This window comes from Agelaius phoeniceus, chromosome 31, assembly GCF_051311805.1.
Source record: "Agelaius phoeniceus isolate bAgePho1 chromosome 31, bAgePho1.hap1, whole genome shotgun sequence".
In the NCBI taxonomy this organism is placed as follows: Eukaryota; Metazoa; Chordata; class Aves; order Passeriformes; family Icteridae; genus Agelaius; species Agelaius phoeniceus.
In genome coordinates, this window is record NC_135295.1 from 2,643,929 (window position 1) to 2,666,488 (window position 22,560).

Consider the following 22,560-nt stretch of genomic DNA (forward strand, 5'->3'; position numbering starts at 1 on the left):
AGCGCGGGCAGCGGGGCGCTGCCGGCAGCCATTACCGGGAGCGCGGAGCCGCCGCCGTCGCCTGTCCTCGCTCCGCGGCTCCGCTGCCGCACGGGGAGGGGCCGCCATGGCGGCGTAGCCTCGCCCCCGCCCGCCCCTTCTTCCCCGCTGCGGGCGCTGAAGGCGCGGCGGCGGTGCGGCCTAGCGCGGAGGGTGGATCCCCGGCCTCGCGTAGCGGCTGCTGCCCGCCAAGGGCCGCCCTCCCCGCGGCCATGTCCCTCGTGGCCTATGCCAGCAGCGAGGAGGACAGCGATGCCGAGGAGCCTGCGGGCGAGGAGGAGGAAGCCGCCGACTCTCCCCCATCCACAGCCGAGCAGCCCTCATCCCGAGGGCTTTTCGCCGCGCTGCCCCCGCCCAGAGCCCCTGCGGTACCCCCGGCGTTCCTCATGGGCCCCCCGCCCACCCTGAGCGGCTTGGGCAGCGCCCCGCCGGGCCAGGCCGGCACCGAGAGCCCCCCAGAGCCGGCTGCCAGCGGGGACGGGGCCACAGAGTCCCCCCGGGCCAGGGGGCTCCTCCTGCCGCCCCCCAGGAACGCGGGCACCGCCGCCTCCCCCCTCAGCCCGCCCCCCGCTGCCTCCCCCGGGGCGGGTTTGGGCCTCCCCAAGCCAAAGAAGAGGACGGAGCCGGTGCGGATCGCGGCGCCCGAGCTGCACAAGGGGGATGTGAGTATGGAACGAACCCGAGCCCTTCCCTTCGGGGGTGAAACTTCCCCCCAGCGGGGCTCTTCCCTCGCTCTGTCACTCCGAGCTACCGGGATCTATTGTTGTGTCATCCACGGGCAGATTTGTCCTGGCTGCCTGCCCTAATGCTAAAGCGCTTAGCAGAATCAAACTGATATAGAAACCTTATTTATAATCATAATGCAGCCAAACCCAGATTATCTGCACCCTTCTTATTCCTGGAGTTTAAGAGTTGATGATGTGGAGCTGCAGGGCGTTGCAGTCCAAAATCATCTTTTGTTTCCTGTGCAGGTGATGGATTTTTCACTCAGTTTATTGCTTATTTGTCTAAAGGCTTCGGGCGTCTTCCAAACTTTTTGGTGACCGTTTCCGTCTCATTTTGTGGTTGTTTTTTGTTTGTTTGTTTGTTTGTTTTGTAATTACTGTGCCTTGCAGGCTTGTGAACCCAGACAGGGAGAGCAGGGAGAGACAGGTCCCTTTGCATCTGGTTTTTAAGTGGGGATCCCTGCTGATGAGGTTTCATCCTCTCCCCACTGCTCATTTCCTCTGGGACAGCACTGTCACAGAATCATGGAATGGTTTGGCTTGGAAGGGACCTTAATGCCCATCTTGTTCCACTCCCTTGCCATGGGCAGGGCACCTTCCACTATCCCAGGCTGCTCCAAACCCTGTCCAGCCTGGCCTTGGACACTTCCAGGGATCCAGGAGCATCCACAGCTTCTCTGGGCACCCCGTGCCAGGGCCTCCTGGCACCTTCACAGAATAATTTTTTTCCTAATATCTCATTTAAGCCATCACCTGGAGTGGTTTTTGGGTTGGAAAAGACCCTTAAAACTCATCCTGTTCACAGTGTCCACAGGCAGGGACAGCTTCCACCAGCCCAGGTTGGCCCAGCCTGTTGCCATGTGGAGGTGATGGTTGTGTCGCTGGTTTTGGTGTGACAGGAGTGCCTGTGGCAGTGGGAAGAGCTGACCTGGGAGCTTGGGGTCATTTCCATGGGGACAGGTGGATTTATAGACAGTGCCCATGAATAGTGGCCTGGCAGCATTTGGGGGAGCCCAGGTGAAGGCAGTGCTGTGTCTGGGGGGGTGACAGAAAGAGAGGGAGAGGACACAGGTTCCCCATCCCTTCCTGCTCCCAATAACCATCCCAGGCTGGCAAATCCCAGAGTTTTGGAGGCTCAGCCTTTGGGATAGAGGGGTGAGGGATATCCCAGTCCCTCCTTGCAGCAGTGTGCTGGGATTCCAGGCAGCTGGAATGAGCAGGGATCTGTTCCTGCCTTGGCCCTCTCTGTGCTCTGCTGTGACCACACAATCTGCAGGTTCTCACTGTTGAGCAGGTGAATTTGGAAGGGACAAAAAGTACCTTAAAGTGGAGCTGGTGTGAGCAGTTCCCACTTGGGGTTCCTGGAGGTTCCTTGGGCTGTGGCTGACATCCTCAGTTGTTCCCTGTTTCTCCTTAAAACCCCTCCCATGGCTGTGGTTCACCCCCTGGAGATGCTCCAGTGTCTCCTCTCTCCCCTACCAGCAGTGGGTTTACAATCACTCCCAACTCTCTTTATTTATGCACATTCCTTGTCTTTCCCTGGTTTATGATTTGGAGGCAAACTGGCACAAGCCCTCAATCCCTGCTGCCTCTTCCAAGTTCTCTGAGGAGCCATGAAATTATAAAGATACCTTTTCTGCTGCCAACCAGGCTTCCCACACAAGTTTTAACCACATATTTAGCAATTTCAGCACTATTTGGAACAATTCTCTGTATCCCTGCAGTGAATTTTGCATCCTTTGTGTGGTTTGTGCTTCCCCTCCAGTAACTCTGTTGTTGTTTGCCCCTGACCTGTAGCTGTGCACCTGCACTTCTTCCCTCCCTTTGGGTTTATTTTCCTGGGATTTATTAACATAACTTTTTTTAGTTTGCTGTCTCAAGTTGTGCTGAGCTCTGGTTTTCTCTCTCAGTCAGATTCAGAGGAAGATGAACCAGCAAAGAAAAAAAATACTCTTCAGGTAAATATCAAGGGCACTTGGTTAAATAATTTTCATGGGAAAAAGTGTTTGATTCTTGGCCTTCCACTTGTGTAAATCAACCACTCTGATCACCTCATAGCTTTAGGGATATTCCTAAAATCCCATGGGTTTCCAAGTAATTTTTTTTGCCTCCCATGAAAAAAAACATTGAAATAAATACATTTTTTACCTTTTTATTTCCCCCCAGGAATAAAACATAAAAATATTGCCCTACCTTTACACCTTTCCTTAAACTCTCTGATTTAAGAATTCCCACACTTTCTTTTGGGCTCTTTCACCAATTTAAGTCTTGGCTAAAGAGGCATTCATTTGGGAATTGGGCAGATATTTGCAACATTGACATTTCCCTTCAAAACCCCTCTGGCTTTTTATGCAGTGCAGAGTGGCCAAGTGGCGAGAAACCCACAAGAAATGTTAGAATTGAGGGAGATAATTAGAAAGGAAAAGTGAATAATCTGCCTCTTTTCTTTCTGTGATCCCTTTGTCCACTCTGATCACCTTGGGCAGATATTTGTAACATTTAACATATGCATAATGCTTAACATTATGCAGTGCAGAGTGGCCAAGCAGTGAGAAACCCACAAGAAATGTTAGAATTGAGGGGGATAACTGTCAGGAAGTCATGAAAAGTCAATAATCTCCTTCTTTTCTTTCTGGGATCCATTTGTCCACACTGATCACCTCCCTTTAGGGATATTCCTGAAATCCTGTGGGTTTTCAAATCCTTTCTTCTGGGCACTCTCAGCAGTTTAAGTCTTGGTGAAAGAGGCATTAATTTGGGAATTGGGCAGATATTTGCAACATTCACATTTCCCTTCAAAACCCCTCTGGCTTTTTATGCAGTGCAGAGTGGCCAAGCGGTGAGAAACCCACAAGAAGTGTTAGAATTGAGGGGGATAACTGTCAGGAAGTCATGAAAAGTGAATAATCTCCCTGTTTTCTTTCTGGGATCCATTTGTCCACACTGATCACCTTGTGTAAATCATCCACTCTGATGACCTTGTGGCTTTAGGGATATTTCTGAAATCCTGTGGGTTTTCAAGTCCTTTCTTTTGGGCGCTTCCACCAATTTAAGTCTTGGCTAAAGAGGCATTCATTTGGGAATTGGGCAGATATTTGCAACATTTCCCTTCAGAATCCCCCTGGCTTCTTGTGCAGTGTATTCAGAATAGCCAAGTGGTGAGAAACCCACAAGTGTTAGAATTCAGGAAGATAACTGGCAGTAAGTCATGAAAAGTGAATAATCTCCTTCTTTTCTTTCTGTGATCCTTTTGTCCACTCTGATCACCTTGGGCAGATTTTTGTAACATTTAACATATGCATAATGCTTAACATTATGCACTGCAGAGTGGCCAAGCAGTGAGAAACCCACAAGAAATGTTAGAATTGAGGGGTATAACTGGCAGTAAGTCATGAAAAGTGAATAATCTCCCTCTTTTCTTTCTGGGATCCATTTGTCCACACTGATCACCTCCCTTTAGGGATATTCCTGAAATCCTGTGGGTTTTCAAGTCCTTTCTTTTGGGCACTCTCAGCAGTTTAAGTCTTGGCTAAAGAGGCATTCATTTGGGAATTGGGCAGATATTTGCAACATTGACATTTCCCTTCAAAACCCCTCTGGCTTTTTATGCAGTGCAGAGTGGCCAAGTGGCGAGAAACCCACAAGAAGTGTTAGAATTGAGGGGGGTAATTAGAAAGGAAAAGTGAATAATCTGCCTCTTTTCTTTCTGTGATCCCTTTGTCCACTCTGATCACCTTGGGCAGATTTTTGTAACATTTAACATATGCATAATGCTTAACATATTTGTAACATTTAACATATGCATAATGCTTAACATTATGCAGTGCAGAGTGGCCAAGCAGTGAGAAACCCACAAGAAATGTTAGAATTGAGGGAGATAACTGGCAGTAAGTCATGAAAAGTCAATAATCTCCCTCTTTTCTTTCTGGGATCCATTTGTCCACACTGATCACCTCCCTTTAGGGATATTCCTGAAATCCTGTGGGTTTTCAAGTCCTTTCTTTTGGGCACTCTCAGCAATTTAAGTCTTGGCTAAAGAGGCATTCATTTGGGAATTGGGCAGATATTTTCAACATTTCCCTTCAGAATCCCCCTGGCTTTTTATGCAGTGCAGAGTGGCCAAGTGGCGAGAAACCCACAAGAAGTGTTAGAATTGAGGGGGGTAATTAGAAAGGAAAAGTGAATAATCTGCCTCTTTTCTTTCTGGGATCCCTTTGTCCACTCTGATCACCTTGAGCAGATATTTGTAACATTTAACATATGCATAATGCATAACATTATGCAGTGCAGAGTGGCCAAGCAGTGAGAAACCCACAAGAAATGTTAGAATTGAGGGAGATAACTGTCAGGAAGTCATGAAAAGTGAATAATCTCCTTCTTTTCTTTCTGGGATCCATTTGTCCACACTGATCACCCCCTTTTAGGGATATTCCTGAAATCCTGTGGGTTTTCAAGTCCTTTCTTTTGGGCACTCTCAGCAATTTATGTCTTGGTGAAAGAGGCATTAATTTGGGAATTGGGCAGATATTTTCAACATTTCCCTTCAGAATCCCCCTGGCTTTTTATGCAGTGCAGAGTGGCCAAGTGGCAAGAAACCCACAAGAAATGTTAGAATTGAGGGGGATAATTAGAAAGGAAAAGTGAATAATCTGCCTCTTTTCTTTCTGGCATCCCTTTGTCCTGCGTGGACATCACCAGGGACGCGGCGAGGGCTCCGGTTTGTCCGCTCTGCTCCCTCAGCCCAAAAACACACCAGTGAAAGAGACCAATCGCTTGCTCCTGCCCTACGCCTTCTCCAGGAAAGCAGGAGAAAACTCCTCTGACTCCAAGCCTGCCAAGACCCCGAGCTCTTCCTCCAAACCCAAAGCCGTGCCCAAGCCGGCCGTGCCCACCACCCCGTCGCCGTCGGCCATCAAGGCGGCGGCCAAGAGCGCGGCGCTGCAGGTAACCAAGCAGATCACCCAGGAGGAGGAGGACAGCGACGAGGAGCTGCAGCCAGAGAACTACTTCTCCTTGTCCGACAGGAGCGAGCCTGGCACCGCTGGCACCGTGGGCACCGAGCCCTACCTGTACCCGGGCTCGGAGGAGCCTCCTCCCGGCACGGAGCCGCAGCCGCAGTTCCAGGACGCGGCCGCTAACGCCCCGCTGGAGTTCAAGACAGGAGTGGGCTCCAGTGGAGTTCAGCACAGCTGGGCACCCAAAGCCACTGAGGACTACGGCAGCCAGCCCTATGGGCAGTTCCCCCCTGCCTATGGAGAGCCTGGGGGCTACTACCAGGTGGGTTTGTTGGCCAGAGGGGAGAGGAGGGCTCTGGGCAGCTGCGTGAGTGAGTGGCTCCAGTTGGGTACTGGGGGCTGCTGCTGGGAGTGCAGCCTGTGTGAGGTACCTGGGCAGGGAGTGCAGCCTTTGTGAGCTGCTTGGGGCTCAGGGCAGGGAATGCAGCCTTTGTGAGGTGCCTGGGCAGGGAGTGCAGCCTGTGTGAGGTGCCTGGGCAGGGAGTGCAGCCTGTGTGGTGTACCTGGGCAGGGAGTGCAGCCTGTGTGAGGTGCCTGGGCAGGGAATGCAGCCTGTGTGAGCTGCTTGGGGCTCAGGGCAGGGAATGCAGCCTGTGTGAGGTACCTGGGCAGGGAATGCAGCTTCTGTGAGCTGCTTGGGGCTCAGGGCAGGGAGTGCAGCCTGTGTGAGGTACCTGGGCAGGGAATGCAGCTTTTGTGAGCTGCTTGGGGCTCAGGGCAGGGAATGCAGCCTGTGTGAGGTGCTTGGGGCTCAGGGCAGGGAATGCAGCCTGTGTGAGATGCCTGGGACATGGGGCAGGGAATGCAGCCTGTGTGAGATGCCTGGGACACAGGGCAGGGAATGCAGCCTGTGTGAGCTGCTTGGGGCTCAGAGCAGGGAATGCAGCCTGTGTGAGATACCTGGGACACAGGGCAGGGAATGCAGCCTGTGTGAGATGCCTGGGATATGGGGCAGGGAATGCAGCCTGTGTGAGGTGCCTGGGCAGGGAATGCAGCCTCTGTGAGGTGCCTGGGACATGGGGCAGGGAATGCAGCCTGTGTGAGCTGCTTGGGGCTCAGAGCAGGGAATGCAGCCTGTGTCAGGTGCCTGGGCAGGGAATGCAGCCTGTGTGAGGTATCTGGACAGGTAATCCAGCCTTTGTGAGCTGCTTGGGGCACGGGGCAGGGAATGCAGGTCTTGGGAGCTACTTAAGACACAGGGCAGGGAATTCAGCCTGTCTGAGATACCTGGGGCACAGGGCAGGGAATTCAGCCTGTGTGAGGTACCTGGGACACAGGGCAGGAAATTCAGCCTGTGTGAGGTACCTGGGCAGGGAATGCAGCCTGTGTGAGATACCTGGGACATGAGGCAGGGAATGCAGCCTGTGTGAGGTACCTGGGACATGAGGCAGGGAATGCAGCCTGTGTGAGGTACCTGGGGCACAGGGCAGGGAATTCAGCCTGTGTGAGGTACCTGGGACACAGAGCAGGTAATCCAGCCTATGTGAGGTATCTAGGACACAGGGCAGGGAATGCAGCCCTTGAGAGCTACCTGGGACATGGGGCAGGGAATGCAGCCTGTGTGAGGTACCTGGGACACAGGGCAGGTAATCCAGCCCAAGCTATCTGGGACAGGGAGCCACAGCACCAGGCCAAAGGGGATTCCTACAGCATGAGAGCTGCAGATGTGCTTTGCCAGACAGATGTTTAACAGCTGCACTCCTGTGAAAATGCCCTGCATGTGAGGGTGCAGAGTCAAGGCTCACTGGAGCTGGTGTCTGAGCTCTGGTTGTTTCTAATAATTCTAAGAAATGGAATTCTAAGAAATGGAATTCTAAGAAATGGAATTCTAAGAAATAGAATCCTAGACTGCTTTGGGTTGGAAAGGACCTTAAAGCCCATCCAGTGCCAGGGTTCCAACCTTCCACTATCCCAGGTTGTTCCAAGCCCTGTCCAGCCTGGCATTGAGCACTTCCAGGGATGGGCCAGCCCCAGGTACTCTGGGCAGCTTGTGCCAGGACCTCACTGCAAGGGAAGAATTCAGGGAAGAATTCCTTCCCAATATCCATCCATCCCTGCCCTCTGGCAGTGGGAAGCCATTCCCCTTGCCCTGTCACTCCTTGTGAGAGGTCCCTCAGAGCATTTGTTGCTTTGTCCCTCTGATGGACTCAGCCCACAGGGCAGTCTGTGCCTGGTGCCACTCCAGGATTGCTCTCATGCCAAACTGGTTTCCATTTCCCTGTTTCCCTGCCAGGATTACTACAGCAGTGGGTACTACCCTGAGGTGGAACCAGCCCAGGCCTCACCACAGGAGACCAGCACCGACTCCTCCTTCATCGACGACGAAGCGGTTGGCACCTGATTTTCTGTCCCCAGATTCTGTGGAATTTGGCTTGGAGCTCTGCCAGAGCTCAGGAGCCTCTTGGCAGCCACTCTCCTGCCCCCCAGCACAGCCTGGGTTTCCAGGGCTTTGGGCTGGGTGGTTTTTCTGGGGGGGCCTGTGCTGTGTTGTGGGCACGTGTGGGCTCCTGCTCCAGCTGGCTCTGCAGGCCCATAAGCACAGAATAGAATCAATTGTTGAGGTTGGAAAAGGTCCCCAAGACCATCACCCAGCACTGCCAAGGCCACCACTAAACCAAGTCCCCAAGTGCCACATCCATGTGGCTTTTAAATCCTTCTGGAGGTGGGGACTTCCCCACTGCAGCCTGTGCCAGGGCTGGACAGCCCTCAGGGTGGAGGAATATTCCCTGTGTCCACCCTCATCTAACCCTGGCACTCCTTGAGGCCATTTTCTCTTGTCCTGTCCCTGTTCCCTGGGAGCAGAGCTCACTGGCTGTCCCCTCCTGTCAGGGCCTTGTGCATGGCCAGATTGTCCCCCTGAGCCCCCTCAGCCTCCCCAGGGCAAATGGCTGCAAAGAGAGGCCATTTTGCATGGGAAAAAGAAGTGCTTTCCCCAGGGTCTGGGTGTCAGATGAAAGGTGGCCTTTGGGGCTCTAAGGACTTGCAGGGTACTTCTTACTGGCAGCTTTAGATTTGGAGAAATCCAGCAAAGTTTGCAAATTTCTTGCTGGGCACCACCCTATTGGTGTGGGCAAGAGGCCACAAATGGAGGCCATTTTCCATGGGGAAAATGAAGTCATTGGCCAGGGTCTGGGTATCAGATGAAAGGTGGCATCTGGGGCCCTAAGGACTTGCAGGGTGCTCCAGCCCCTTCCCCAGCTTTGTTTGCTTCTCTGGACATGCTCCAGCTCCTCAATCTCTTTCTTGTCATGAGGGGCCCCAAACTGACCCTAGGATTGGAGATGCCAGCACAGGGGATGGGCACTGCATGGAAACAGCAGCAAATGCTGCTTTCTGCATAGGAAAATGAAATTATAACCTTCATGCTAAGTAGTTTTAGATATTCTGATGTCCAGCACACTGGAAATCTCCAAAAGATCAAAACCCCAGCTGAAAAACTGTTAGCTGTGCCTGGTGTCAGGTCAGTGCTGGGTGTAATTCCAACTCTTCTGTTCTGCCTTCAGTTCAAACGTCTGCAGGGCAAGAGGAATCGTGGGAGGGAGGAGATCAACTTTGTGGACATCAAAGGTGACGACCAGCTGAGCGGGGCCCAGCAGTGGCTGACCAAATCCTTGACAGAGGAGAAGACCATGAAGTCATTCAGCAAGGTGGGTGGAGGGTGAGGGCTGTGCCTGGAGCCTCTGCTCAGTGCCTAAATCCTGCTGGAGCTGTGCTGGGTGCTGGGCACTCAGCAGGGAGGGGAAATGATGACATGTGAGACCAGTGGAGTTCCTCAGAACACAGCATGTGGCTGGGGAGGGCCAGCCAGGAAGTGCTGCAGCCCCAGGAATTTAAATCTGCAGTTTAATGGGGAACAAATGCTGCTGGGGATGGCTCTGTGCAGGCCCTGGTCTTGGTTTGCTGTCCAAGCACCTCTCCAGGCTGAACACTTCACCTCTTTCTGCTTTTCCAGAAAAAAGGAGATCAGCCCACAGGACAGCAGAGGAGAAAACACCAGATCACATACCTGATCCACCAGGTGAGTGACCTCCCTGTGGTGTGTGAGCTGATCCAGCAGAACTGCAGGGCAACACAAGGCTGGGGTGCCAGGGGCTGTCCCTGAGAAGCCCCTGGTGAGACCCAGTGGGGCCAGGAGTGAGTCCTGGCTCTGAGGGGATCCCAGCCCTGAGATTTCAGCTTTGCTTTGCCCTTCCTGCACGTTCTGAGGCCCTGGGATCCTGTCCTGCATTCTGCCCCGGGCTTGGCTGCTGAGCCCATCCCCACGAGAAGCTGCTTTTCAGCATCAATGAAATGTCTGTGCATCCCAATTAATCCAGGCCTCTGTCAGGATGATTGTGCAAACCCCTGTCCCCACGAGAAGCTGCTTTTCAGCATCAATGAAATGCCTGTGCATTCCCAATTAATCCAGGCCTCTGTCAGGATGATTGTGCAAAGCCCTGTAACAGAGGCTTCTGGCTGAAGGGCTCCCTAATCCACATGAGGCAGGAATGCTGCTGAGTCACTGAAACACAGAGGCTTTAACAGCATCCTCTCCATCTCTGCAGGCCAAGGAGAGGGAGCTGGAACTGAAAAACACATGGTCTGAAAACAAGCTCAGCAGAAGGCAGACTCAAGCCAAGTATGGATTCTGACACATCTGTCCTGCTTTTTGGCTGCTGTGTCCGGTGTCTGCTGGGCTCCTGGAGATCAGCCAGGCCCCAGCATGGGGCTGGGAGGACACTGCACTCCCTGGCCTGGCAGGAAGAAGGGGCATTGCAAGCAGGTCCTGGAACTCCAGCTGTTAATCCTTCCCCTCCCTCCTTGTAAATGTGGAAGGTTCCCACCGGCCAAGGACGGTCCCGAGGCACCGCAGGGAACGTGCTGGGTGTGAGGCTGCAGCTCCTGGCCTGAGGGAACAGGCTGGGCCTCCTGACCCTTCAGCAGAGGCTCAATAAACTCCCAGTTCCCACTTTGCTCCTCTCTTGGACTTGCTGTGCATTGAGAATGTCGTTTTCCTTTCTAAAACACGGTGAGTTCCAAGAGCAAGCCTGGCTTTGGAATTTTTAGTTTGATCCTTACCTTTAAGGTGTCCTCACAGCTGTTTCCTCGTGTCTGGGCTGCTCCAGCACTCCTCTCATGTCAATAATTTTGAATAATTTTGATATCCTGGTTTTTAATTGGGTGTTTTCTCTCTGGGCTCCACAGGCTGAGGGGACACCCTCGTGCAGCTCAGAGCCTGTGCCAGGGGAAGCACCACACGTGGAGGGGAGGCTCTCCTGCCTGGCACACTCAGGGCTTTGGGTTCCCCTGAGCCATGTGTGCATGTACATTGTCCTTCCTTTTTCCTCCTCTTTCCCTCTCCCCCAGCCCAAGGCCTCCTGTCCTGCCCCAGGCTGTCCTCAGACTCATCAAAGTGAGTGTCCCTCGTGTGGCTGCCTGGGACTGAGCTCTGCACTTTCCTCTGGGCACACACAGAGGACAGCTGCCAACTGTAATTTTTTTTTCCCCAGCTTGTTCGTATCAATTCTGTTTCAATTAAGTGTTGACTTTACCCTCCTGGCTGGGAAGAGGAGACTGCCCAGCCCTAATTTCTTCAAATCAAACCTTTTTTTTTATTTTATTTAAGGAATTCTCTCAAGGTGATGCGACTGCAAATCCTGTGCAGCTCTGCTGGCCCAATCCATGGATCCAAATCTGTGGCATCACTTTGTTGTTCACCAAAGCATGTGATGCTGAAGGGAGCAGAGAGCTGGCCTGGGTATTTAACTTATATTCCCACCAATCTGGGTTTTATTTGGCTCAAATGGCCAATATTTGTTATTCTGGTAAGAAGAACTCCCAAGAGGTGTTTTTTCTCCCATGGTACCTCTTAAAAACAGGCAAACCCCCATGACTGAAGTCTTTTCTTAGAACATTTTAAACTAATCTCATTTTTAGTTTAGCTCCCTGTATGTTTAGTATTTTGCAGAGCCTGTTTTGAGTATTTGAATGATCAGAATAAAGTTACTGTTGAGTAATTTATTCATATCTTGTATGTACAGTGAAACCCTCCCAGAAGAGATTTGCTGAAGGAACATATTTCTAAATGAACACACCCAGCCCTGTTTCCATCACCAGGGGCTCAGATCCTCATCCAGGTACCCTCTTGGCCTGGGGATTTTGCAGTGTGGGGGCTGGAACTGCCACCTTCCCCTTTCCATTTCTCGTTGGGGTTATGGCTTGGGTTTAGCACCAAGGGAAGTTCCAAGGGCTTGTGTTCCACTTTCAGCCCTCTGAGAGCAACAAAATTCAGGTCTGTGAAAGGTCAGAAGCGAATTTGCCCAGAGATTAAACAGCTACAGTCCCCAACCCTCCTTTCCCCTCCAAGCCGTGGCTTTGGCCATCCTGGCTCCCCGCTCCTGTTGGGCTGGGAGCCTCTCAGGACAGCCCTGGGACAGTGGTGTCATCCCAGATTTTGTGGCTGAGGAAGCAGGCAGGGCTTGGAGTGTTGGCTGCAGGCTGGAGAGGTTCAGTGTAGCATCACTGCAATTTCTGACCAATTTAATATCCAAGTGCATGCACCAAGTGTGCCAAACCCATCCCTGTTTTTCCTGTAACCTGTAGCCTTTTTCCCAGTTTCTGGCCAATTTAATACCCAACTGCCTGCACCAACTGTGCCAAACTCATCCCTGTTTTTCCTGGAACAGCCTTTTCCCCTCATTTTATTACCAGAAGTCTCTTGGAATGTGTTCATGGGTAGGGTAAGGCTCCCCCTGTGCTGTCCAGCAGGGTTGGGAAGCTGGAGGAGCAGGTTGGCACTGCCAGCTGGGGCCAACAGCAGCCTTGGAGCTCCTCCCAGGGCCAAGGGCTTCCTGCAGTGAGGGGGAGGCTGAGGTTCCTCCTGCCTGGGAGCCAGGTGCTGTCCAGGTGGTTTAGGAGCAGTCCCCAGGCAGCTGCTCGTACACATTCTCAGCCGTGGGGTGCAGGTCCCTGGGTGTGCTCCTGCTGTACACGGGGTCATCCAGCTCCAGCTCAGGGCTCAGGACAACCTGGGGGATTCCCAGAGAGGGGGAATTGAGAGCCAGGAAAGAAACAGCACAGGGTTGGGTTTTCACCCTCCCAGCCCTTGGCTTTGGGACAGGGACGCAGTTTTTGTAAGGACCTGGAGTGACAGGACAAGGGGGAATGGTTTCCTGCTGCCAGGGATAGGTGGGATATTGGGAAGGAATTCTCAGTGCAGAGGGCAGGGTTAGGTGGGATATTGGGAAGGAATTCTTGCCAGTGCACAGGGCAGGGTTAGGTGGGATATTGGGAAGGAATTCTGAGTGCAGAGGGCAGGGTTAGGTGGGATATTGGGAAGGAATTCTTGCCAGTGCACAGGGCAGGGATAGGTGGGATATTGTGAAGGAATGGCCTCCCACTGCCTGAGATGGATGGGATACTGGGGAGGAATTTCTTCCCACTACCAGAGTTAGGTGGGATATTGGGGAGGAATTTCTTCCCACTACCAGAGTTAGGTGGGATATTGGGGAGGAATTATTCCCACTACCAGGGATGGATGGGATATTGGGAAGGAATGGCTTCCCAGTGCCAGAGGGCAGGGATGGATGGGATATTGGGAAGGAATGGCCTCCCACTGCCTGAGATGGATGGGATATTGGGAAGGAATTTCTTCCCACTACCAGAGTTAGGTGGGATATTGGGGAGGAATTATTCCCACTGCCAGGGATGGATGGGATATTGTGAAGAAATGGCTTCCCAGTGCCAGAGGGCAGGGATAGGTGGGATATTGGGGAGGAATTATGCCCACTGCCAGGGATGGATGGGATATTGGGGAGGAATTCTTCCCACTGTCAGAGGGCAAGGATAGGTGGGATAGTGGGAAGGAATTCTTCTCTGTGAGGGTGATGAGGCCCTGGCACAAGTTGCCCAGAAAAGCTGTGGTTGCCCCATCCCTGGAGCGTTCCAGGCCAGGTTGGACAGGACTTGGAGCATCATGGAAGGTGTCCCTGCCCCTGGCAGGGGGTGAAATAGGATGGGTTTCTTTCCAACCCAAACCATTCCAGGTTCCCTGTGCTCCTGGTGTGGAGCAAACCCCGATCCCTCAGACTCCAGGACTCGTGTTGGGGCTGAGCTCTGGAGCCATCACCTGCCCTGGGGCGCCACCCACCTGTGTGCCCGGGCTGGGAGCTCCTGTGTCCTCCCTGTCCGTGCTGGCAGCCGCCGAGTGCTGCCTCCTCCTGCAGTCCTGGCTGGAAACGCTGCGGAACAGCCGGCGGTGGGGCCGGCCTTTGGGGGGCAGCGTGGAGAAGGCGTTTTGGGGGGCTCTGGGGGGCCGGGCAGGCACATCCTGCCCAGCCAGGGCCACCTCGGAGTAAATGTTCTCCTCGGGGCTGCCGCGGGGGCTCCAGCCGCGGGCCATGGCATAGAAGGGGATGGGCCCCTCAGGGGTGGGGGGTCCCCCTGGGGTGGGGGGTCCCCCTGGGATGGGCTCCTGGGGTTTGGTGGGGCTGGGGTCGATCTCCTCACGGGGCTCAGCATAGACGTGGAAGCACATGAGCTGCTGGTACTTGGCCTCGGGGGGCTCGGGGCGGGCGGGTTCCTTGTGCACCTGGGCATAGGGAGCCTCGGGGGCTGCCGCGCTGCTGGAGGGGCTCTGCAGCCCCCGAGCCGCGCCCCGGGAGCTGCTCTTGGCAGGGAGAGACGGCGGAGCCTGGGGGGAGATGGGACAGGGTGAAAGTGAGGGTGGGAGTGGCTGTCACTGCATCCCTCCCCTCCTCTCTCATCCTGCCCTTGGGCAGTGCCTCCATCCCCTCATGCACAAGTGAGGGTGGGAGTGGCTGTCACTGCATCCATCCCATGCTGTCCTTGGGCAGTGCCTCCATCCCCTCATGCACAAGTGAGGGTGGGAGTGGCTGTCACTGCATCCATCCCATGCTGTCCTTGGGCAGTGCCTCCATCCCCCCCGGCACAGGTGAGGGTGGGCGTGGGAGTGGCTATCACTGCATCCCCCCTGCCCCATCCTGTCCTTGGGCAGTGCCTTCATCCCCCCTGCCCCGTTACCTCCTTGGCAGAGTGGCTGTCACTGCATCCCCCCTGCCCCATTCTGCCCTTGGGCAGTGCCTCCATCCCCCCTGGCACAGGTGAGGGTGGGAGTGGCTGTCACTGCATCCCTCCCCTCCCCTCCCATCCTGTCCTTGGGCAGTGCCTCCATCCCCTCATGCACAGGTGAGGCTGGGAGTGGCTGTCACTGCATCCCTCCCCTCCTCTCTCATCCTGTCCTTGGGCAGTGCCTCCATCCCCCCACCTGTTTTTACCTCCCTGAGGAGATGAGGACTGGGAGTGGCTGTCACTGCATCCCCCTGCCCCATTCTGCCCTTGGGCAGTGCCTCCATCCCCCCTGCTCCATCTCCCTGGTGGAAGTGAGAGCTGGGGGTGGGTGTCACTACATCCCTCCCACCCTGTCCTTGCACAGTGCCTCCATCCCCCTGCCTGTTTTTATCTCCCTGGCACAGGTATGGCTGGGAGTGGCTGTCACTGCATCCCTCCCCTCCTCTCTCATCCTGTCCTTGGGCAGTGCCTCCATCCCCCCTGTTACCTCCCTGGCACAGGTGAGGCTGGGATTGGGTGTCACTGCATCCCCCCTGCCCGTTTTTATCCCCCTGGCACAGGCGAGGCTGGGATTTGCTGTCACTGCATCCCCCCTGCCCGTTTTTATCCCCCTGGCACAGGTGAGGCTGGGATTTGCTGTCACTGCATCCCCCCTGCCCGTTTTTATCCCCCTGGCACAGGTGAGGCTGGGATTGGGTGTCACTGCATCCCCCCTGCCCGTTTTTATCCCCCTGGCACAGGTGAGGCTGGGATTGGGTGTCACTGCATCCCCCCTGCCCGTTTTTATCCCCCTGGCACAGGTGAAGGCTGGGATTTGCTGTCACTGCATCCCCCCTGCCCCATTACCGCAGCTCTGGGAGGCTCCGGGAGCTTGGCCGCTGCTTGGCTCGCTGGGGAATGAGCAGCATCGCCCCCACCCGGGGGCTGTGGCCGCCCTCGGGGCTCGTCCTTCTGCGGGGAGAGCAGAGAGCTGTGGGGATGGGTGTGTGCTCAGGGCACGCCCAGCCGGCTGCTGGCTCCGTGCTCCTGCTCGCCAACCCCGGCTCTTGTGATGCTTGGATTTCCCTTGGGAAAATCCTCCGATGGCTGCAGGTGTTGTGTTGTGAATTCAGGGTTTAGCTCAGAACCTGGGTCCCTCCCCTGATAATTCCCTGCCAGGTGTGTCAGTCACCTCTCCTTCCCCCTCCCAGCACTGTCTGTCACTCCTGGAATTCCAGAAGGCATCGAGTGATTGGCAGACTCAAACCCCTGGGGGGCCCTGGGCCATCCAGGTGTCCTTTGTCCCTTGTCCCTCCCCTCCTGTCCCTGCTTGGTGCCTCCCTGCCCCTCTCCCCGGGGTTAAAGGAGCAGCAACCACGGGCTCAGGGAGTTCTGTGGGAGCTGGTGCTGCATTCAGAGGCCTCTGGGCCAGAATAAAGCTCTGGATCCAAACCCTCCCTCAGAACCGACTCCTTTCCTTCACCATCGCCTCAAAGCTTCTCTGGCAGAGATAAACCTGAGGAGCAGCCCCTGTTATGGGGGGAAGCTCCATCCCAGCACCACCAGAGCTCCTGCAGGCCTGGACTTGTCTCCAGTGCCCAGCTACAGCAGCCAGCCAGCCAAAAGCATCTGTGGGGTGAAACACCACACACCCAGGCAGCCAAAAGTGTCTCTGGGGTGAAACACCACACACCCAGCCAGCCAAAAGTGTCTGTGGGGTGAAACACCAAAGTGCCACTATTTGGTTCAGCAGCAAGGGCCAGACAAGCTCAGGCATGTCCTGTCCAGCTATATTGGTAATATTCCAATGTGCAGGAGCTCTTGGGGGTCTCATGGACTCTCGGGGGCTCTCAGGATCTCTCAGGAGCTCTCAGGGCTCTTGGGGGCTCTCAGGAGCTCTCAGGGCTCTCAGGGCTCTCGGGAGCTCTCAGGGGCTCTCGGTGGCTCTCAGGGGCTCTTGGGGGCTCTCAGGGCTTTCAGGGGCTCTCAGGGTCTCTCAGGCACTCTCAGGACTCTCATGGGTTCTCAAGCACTCTCAGGAGCTCTTGGGGGCTCTCAGGGTCTCTCAGGCACTCTCAGGATCTCAGGCTCTCTCAGGCACTCTCAGGGTCTCTCAGGGGCTCTTGGGGCTCCCAGGATCTCTCAGGCACTCTCAGGAGCTCTCAGGGTGTCTCAGGCACTCTCAGGAGCTCTCAGGGTCTCTCAAGCACTCTCAGGATCTCTCAGGCACTCTCAGGGTCTCTCAGGGTCTCTCAGGTCTCTCAGGCACTCTCAGGAGCTCTCAGGGTCTCTCAGGTCTCTCAGGGCCCCCGGGGCTGGCACTCACCCGTGTGCAGGGCAGGGCCACGGTGAGGAACTCTGGGTACGGGGTCACCGGGGCTGTGCTGTGGTGCTGCAGCAGCTGGGCCAGCTCGGCGTGGGCGCTGCGCTCACCCAGGATCACATAGCGCCCGTCCGGCTGCTGGTCCAGGACAAAGTGCCGGCAGCGATCCCTGCCCCTGGCCGGAGATGGCACGGCATGGCATGGCATGGTACAGCATGACATGGTACAGCATGGCACGATATGCATGGCATGGCACAGAATGGCATGGCATGGTATACGTGGCACAGCATGGGTACAGCTGCCAGGAGGGGAGAGAGCACGGCATGGCACAGCATGGCACAGTATGCATGGCATGGCATGGCACAGCATGGCACAGTATGCATGGCATGGCACAGAATGGCATGGCATGGTATACATGGCACAGCATGGGTACAGCTGCCAGGAGGGGAGAGAGCATGGCATGGCATGGCATGGCATGGCATGGCACAGCCGCTGGGAGGAGAGAGGGTATGGCATGGCATGGCATGGCACAGCATGGCGTGGGCACAGCTGCTGGGAGGGGAGAGAGCATGGTATGGTATGGTATGGCATGGTATGGTATGGTATGGTATGGTATGGCATGGTATGGTATGGCATGGCATGGCATGGTATGGTATGGTATGGTATGGCATGGTATGGTATGGTATGGTATGGTATGGTATGGCATGGTATGGTATGGTGTGGCGTGGCATGGCAAGGCACAATATGCATGGCATGGCACAGAATGGCACGACATGGTATGGCACGGCATGGGTACAGCTGCTAGGAGGGGAGAGAGCATGGCATGGCACAGCATGGCATGGTATGCATGGCAAGGCATGGCACGGCATGGCATGACATGGCATGGCACAGTATGCATGGCACAGCATGGCCCAGTATGCATGGCATGGCACAGAATGACACGGCATAGTATACATGGCACAGCATGGGTACAGCTGCCAGGAGGGGAGAGAGCACGGCATGGCATGGCATGCATGGCACAGAATGGCACGGCATGGCATGGCATGGCATGGCACAGCATGGCACAGCATGGCGTGGGCACAGCTGCTGGGAGGGGAGAGAGTATGGTATGGTATGGTATGGCATGGTATGGTATGGTATGGTATGGTATGGCACGGCATGGGCACAGCTGTCGGGAGGGGAGAGAGCATGGCATGCATGGCACAGAATGGCATGGCATGGCACGGCATGGCATGCATGGCACAGAATGGCATGGCATGGCATGATACAGCATGGCATGGCACAGCAGGGAATGCACAGGATGGCATGGCACAGGATGGCACAGTATGCACAGCATGGCACGGCATGGCATGGCATGGCATAGCATGGGCACAGCAGCCAGGAGGGACCTGAGCTGGCCGCCCCTCCTCAGCCAGGCCTTGTCTTTGCTCACCTGTAGGACAGCACGGAATGCACAGCACAGCATGACATGGCACAGCATGGCATGGCACAGCATGGCATGGCATGGCACGGCATGGCACGGCATGGGCACAGCAGCCAGGAGGGACCTGAGCTGGCCGCCCCTCCTCAGCCAGGCCATGTCTTTGCTCACCTGTAGGACAGCACGAAGCCCACGGTGCTCTCGCTGAAGCGCACCAGGAAGCAGCCCAGGGGCTGATCCTGCAGCAGCTCCTCTGCCTCCCTGCAGGAATGGATGACACTGAGCCGTCCGAGCTCATCCCCTCCCTGCCATGCAGGGCTGCAGCTCCCTGTCTGGGAGCCCAGGGAGGGGACACCGGGCTGAACCCATCCCCTGCTCCCCGCCCTGCCCTCCCTGCCTCACCTGCGGCTGATGAAGCCGTGGAACCACGAGGGCAGCTCCCCCTCGGGCCCCAGCCTCTGTGCCTGTGTCTGCTCGAACCACAGCCGGGTGCGGGCCCGCAGCGCCACCCTCTCCTCATCCTCGGGCAGGGACTGGGCTGCCGGGGCTGGCCGGAAACCTGGGGGGACCTGAGGGGACGGGGACAGCACCGGGAGCTCAGGGGAGGACACACAGCAAGGACGTTCAGCTGCCAGTGCAGCCCCGAGGGCGTGGGAGCACTGGGAGGGTGAGCTGGGCTGTGCCCACCCTGGTGTCCCCGTGTCCCACCCTGCTGTGTCTGCTGTCCCCATGTCCCACCCCGCCATGGCTGCTGTCCCCATGTCCCACCCTGCCATGGCTGCTGTCCCCATGTCCTACCTTGCCATGGCTGCTGTCCCTGTGTCCCACCTTCCTATGGCTGTTGTCCCTGTGTCCTACCCTGCCATGGCTGTTGTCCCCATGTCCCACCCTGCTGTGTCTGCTGTCCCCATGTCCTACCCTGCCATGTTTGCTGTCCCCATGTCCTACCCTGCCGTGGCTGCTGTCCCCATGTCCCACCCTGCCATGGCTGCTGTCCCCATGTCCCACCCTGCTGTGTCTGCTGTCCCCATGTCCTACTTTGCCATGGCTGCTGTCCCCATGTCCTACCTTGCCATGGCTGCTGTCCCCATGTCCCACCCCGCCATGGCTGCTGTCCCCGTGTCCTACCCTGCCGTATCTGCTGTCCCCGTGTCCTACCCTGCCATGGCTGCTGTCCCCATGTCCTACCCTGCCATGGCTGCTGTCCCCATGTCCTACCCTGCCATATCTGCTGTCCCCATGTCCTACCCTGCCATGTTTGCTGTCCCCATATCCTACCCTGCCGTGTTTGCTGTCCCCATGTCCTACCCTGCTGTGTCTGCTGGGCCATCCTGGGGGCTGCTCTGAAGCCCCCTGGGGCTGGCTGGGGGCGCTGCTGGCCGCTGCCTTGGCTCTGCCTGTGCTGTCCTCACCGAGGGGCTTGAAGGTGCTGAAGAGGGGTCGCTCGTCATCCATGGAGTGCCCTGTGCAGGGAGAGGGGAGGAAGAGGCTCAGGGCAGGGGAGAGCACTGGGGGGCTCCAAGACACCCCCACAGGCCCTGCTGTCACCATCACCTTCACCTTGTGCTCCCCAAGCTCAGGCTCAGCACCCTGATCCTCCCCGGGGCTGTAAAATGGAGGGGGACGGGGGACAGTGACTTTGGCACCCCAGAGGAGAAGGGGGGACACTGATGTAGGTGGGGAGGAGCTCAGCAGGGAGCATGTGAATCCTCCTGCCCCTCCGAAGGCCTCAGTGTGTCAGCTCAGCCCTGGGAAGGTGAGGGAGAGGCTGAGCAGCTCCTGAGGGACCTTGAGCTTGACCCTGAGCTGCCAACACCCAGCAAAACAACGTTAATGCCCAGCAGATGCTTGAGGGGGTGGAAGATGCCGAGGCTGCTTGGATCTGAGGGCAAAGCTGAGTCAGAGGAGTGGGTCCAGGCTTGTTTGAGAGGAAGAGGGACCCAGCCACCTTTTCTGAGAGTGAGGGGACCCAGCCACCTTTTCTGAGAGTGAGGGGACCCAGCCACCTTTTCTGAGACCAACTGGGACCCAGCCACCTTTTCTGAGAGCAAGGGGACCCAGCCACCTTTTCTGAGAGCAATTGGGACCCAGCCACCTTTTCTGAGACCAACTGGGACCCAGCCACCTTTTCTGAGACCAACTGGGACCCAGCCACCTTTTCAAGGGGATGCAGCAAAGGCACCCCAGCTCCACCTTTAACCCACAGCAGTGCCCAGCCCAGCCCTGCACCCCTGCAGGCAGGGGAAGGTGAGGGAGGTGTTGACAAAGAGAAACAAAACGCCCCAAACTGCACTAACCCAGCTCAGGGAGCGCTGGGAAGGAGAATCGGGGTCAGGTGGTGCCCAGGTCAGGCTGTTGGGGACAATGCCACTGTCCCCAGCTCGCTGTGCATCCCCCAGGGGTGCTGGCCAGGGCTGGGGTGCTCAGCCCTGCTCCCCCAGCAGCTTTGGAGGGGCAGCTGGGAGGGATTTGCTCCCTGGGGCAGGACGTGCCTCTGAAACCCTGCAGTGCTGAGGTGGGAACGAGTGAAATCAGCCCTGAAACGGGCTGGAGGTTTTGCTCTGTGAGACAGTTCCGGGCTGAACTTCCCCCTTTGGAGAGGATAAGATCTGGCTGGAAGGGCTGGCGTGGGCAGGGGACCACAATCCCTCTCTTTTCACCCCATTAATGTGCCTTTTGTCCTGCCTTTGGGCAGGGGGACATCCCTGCACTGCCTGTCCAGCATCCCCAGCTCAGGGTTCACTCCTTGGCCTTGCTGCAAACCCAACCCCAGCCCCCAAACCCAATCCCAGCCCCCAGCCCAAGCTCCTACCTCTGCTCAGTGTCTGTGGCTGGTGATGCAGGGACAGGGGATGGGCAGGGGATGGGCAGGACGGGCAGGACGGGCAGGGGATGGGCAGGGGATGGGCAGGATGGGCAGGGGATGGACAGGACAGGCAGGGGGACAGGCAGGACGGGCAGGGGATGGGCAGGACGAGCAGGGGACAGGCAGGATGGGGAGGGGACAAGCAGGGGACAAGCAGGGGACAAGCAGGGGACAGGCAGGGGACAGGCAGGGGACAAGCAGGGGACAGGCAGAGGACAAGCAGGGGACAGGCAGGGGACAAGCAGGGGACAAGCAGGGGACAGGCAGAGGACAAGCAGGGGACAGGCAGGGGACAAGCAGGGGACAGGCAGGGTGAGGCAGCCCCGCTGCCCTGCTCTGCTCTGCCTCTGCTGCCGGCCACAGGCAGGAAGCAGCGACCAAAGCTGCAAGAGGCTTCATGTGATGGGGAAACGTCACAGGAAGGTGGCATGGTGGCCCTGCGGTGACAGCCAGGTGACAGCGGCAGCCTCGGGACAGGCTGGGCTGTGGCGAGGAGAGCACTGAGGCCGGCTGGCCACCGGCACGTCCAAGCCTGCCAAGGTGTCATTGTCCCTCCTGTCCTGTCTGCATCCTGGCACCTGCCCCTGATGGGCACAGGGAGAGCAGAGCTCGGGGGGGACAGCAGAGCTTGGTGGGGACAGCAGAGGGGACAGCAGAGGGGACAGCAGAGCTTGGTGGGGACAGCAGAGATCAAGAGGGACAGCTGAGGGGACAGCAGAGCTTGGTGGGGACAGCAGAGGGGACAGCAAAGATCAGTGGGGACAGCAGAGCTTGGTGGGGACAGCAGAGATCAGAGGGGACAGCAAAGCTTGGTGGGGACAGCTGAGGGGACAGCAAAGATCAGTGAGGACAGCAAAGCTTGGTGGGGACAGCAAAGATCAGCGGGGATAGCAGAGCTTGGTGGGAACAGCAGAGGGGACAGCAGAGATCAGAGGGGACAGCAGAGATCAGGAGGGACAGCAGAGCAGGGAGGGGACAGCAGAGATCAGGAGGGGCAGCAGAGGGGACAGCAGAGGGGACAGCAGAGATCATTTGGGATAGCAGAGCTTGGTGGGGACAGCAGAGGGGACAGCAGAGGGGACAGCAGAGATCAGGAGGGACAGCAGAGGGGACAGCAGAGATCA

General features: G+C 56.5%; 3 protein-coding genes across 4 annotated transcripts in view; 2 read left to right on the plus strand and 1 right to left on the minus strand.

Moving 5' to 3' along the window:
• Window positions 1-11,779, plus strand: PRCC (proline rich mitotic checkpoint control factor). Of its 2 annotated transcripts, XR_008535784.2 has the most exons (8): window positions 1-701; window positions 2,675-2,722; window positions 5,463-6,041; window positions 8,013-8,108; window positions 9,283-9,426; window positions 9,732-9,797; window positions 10,324-10,787; window positions 11,385-11,779. XR_008535784.2 is itself a non-coding variant. In XM_054651333.2 (7 exons), the coding sequence occupies exons 1-7, from the start codon at window positions 252-254 to the stop codon at window positions 10,408-10,410; spliced, it is 1,470 nt and encodes a 489-aa protein (XP_054507308.1). In that variant the 5' UTR covers window positions 1-251; the 3' UTR covers window positions 10,411-11,779. The 2 variants fall into 2 exon arrangements, 1 of the variants encoding a protein (XP_054507308.1); XM_054651333.2 differs by having other exon boundaries at window positions 10,324-11,779.
• Window positions 10,700-22,560, plus strand: part of LOC143696252 (death-associated protein kinase 2-like) — a 24,899-nt gene continuing 13,038 nt past the window's right edge. Inside the window, exons 1-2 of the mRNA XM_077192112.1 lie at window positions 10,700-10,787; window positions 11,800-11,895. The gene's annotated coding sequence lies outside the window, so the exon portion shown is untranslated. The remainder of the gene's footprint in view (window positions 10,788-11,799; window positions 11,896-22,560) is intronic.
• The window catches only part of SH2D2A (SH2 domain containing 2A), a 12,491-nt gene continuing 1,703 nt past the window's right edge, over window positions 11,773-22,560 (minus strand). The window contains exons 2-8 of the mRNA XM_077192115.1: window positions 19,879-20,033; window positions 18,973-19,139; window positions 18,742-18,831; window positions 17,154-17,325; window positions 15,695-15,799; window positions 13,908-14,450; window positions 11,773-12,786 (exon numbers count right to left, since the gene is read on the minus strand). Of these exons, the coding sequence (XP_077048230.1) occupies window positions 12,670-12,786; window positions 13,908-14,450; window positions 15,695-15,799; window positions 17,154-17,325; window positions 18,742-18,831; window positions 18,973-19,139; window positions 19,879-20,025 (1,341 nt within the window). The 5' untranslated portion in view covers window positions 20,026-20,033 and the 3' untranslated portion in view covers window positions 11,773-12,669. The remainder of the gene's footprint in view (window positions 12,787-13,907; window positions 14,451-15,694; window positions 15,800-17,153; window positions 17,326-18,741; window positions 18,832-18,972; window positions 19,140-19,878; window positions 20,034-22,560) is intronic.

Excerpts from the sequence above, each read along its gene's own strand:
- PRCC (XM_054651333.2), top strand. The coding sequence starts at position 252 with ATGTCCCTCGTGGCCTATGCCAGCAGCGAGGAGGACAGCGATGCCGAG. Across the intron at positions 702-2,674 it reads CCGAGCTGCACAAGGGGGAT|TCAGATTCAGAGGAAGATGA; the intron begins GTGAGTATGGAA and ends TTTCTCTCTCAG. Across the intron at positions 8,109-9,282 it reads CCTTCATCGACGACGAAGCG|TTCAAACGTCTGCAGGGCAA; the intron begins GTTGGCACCTGA and ends TTCTGCCTTCAG.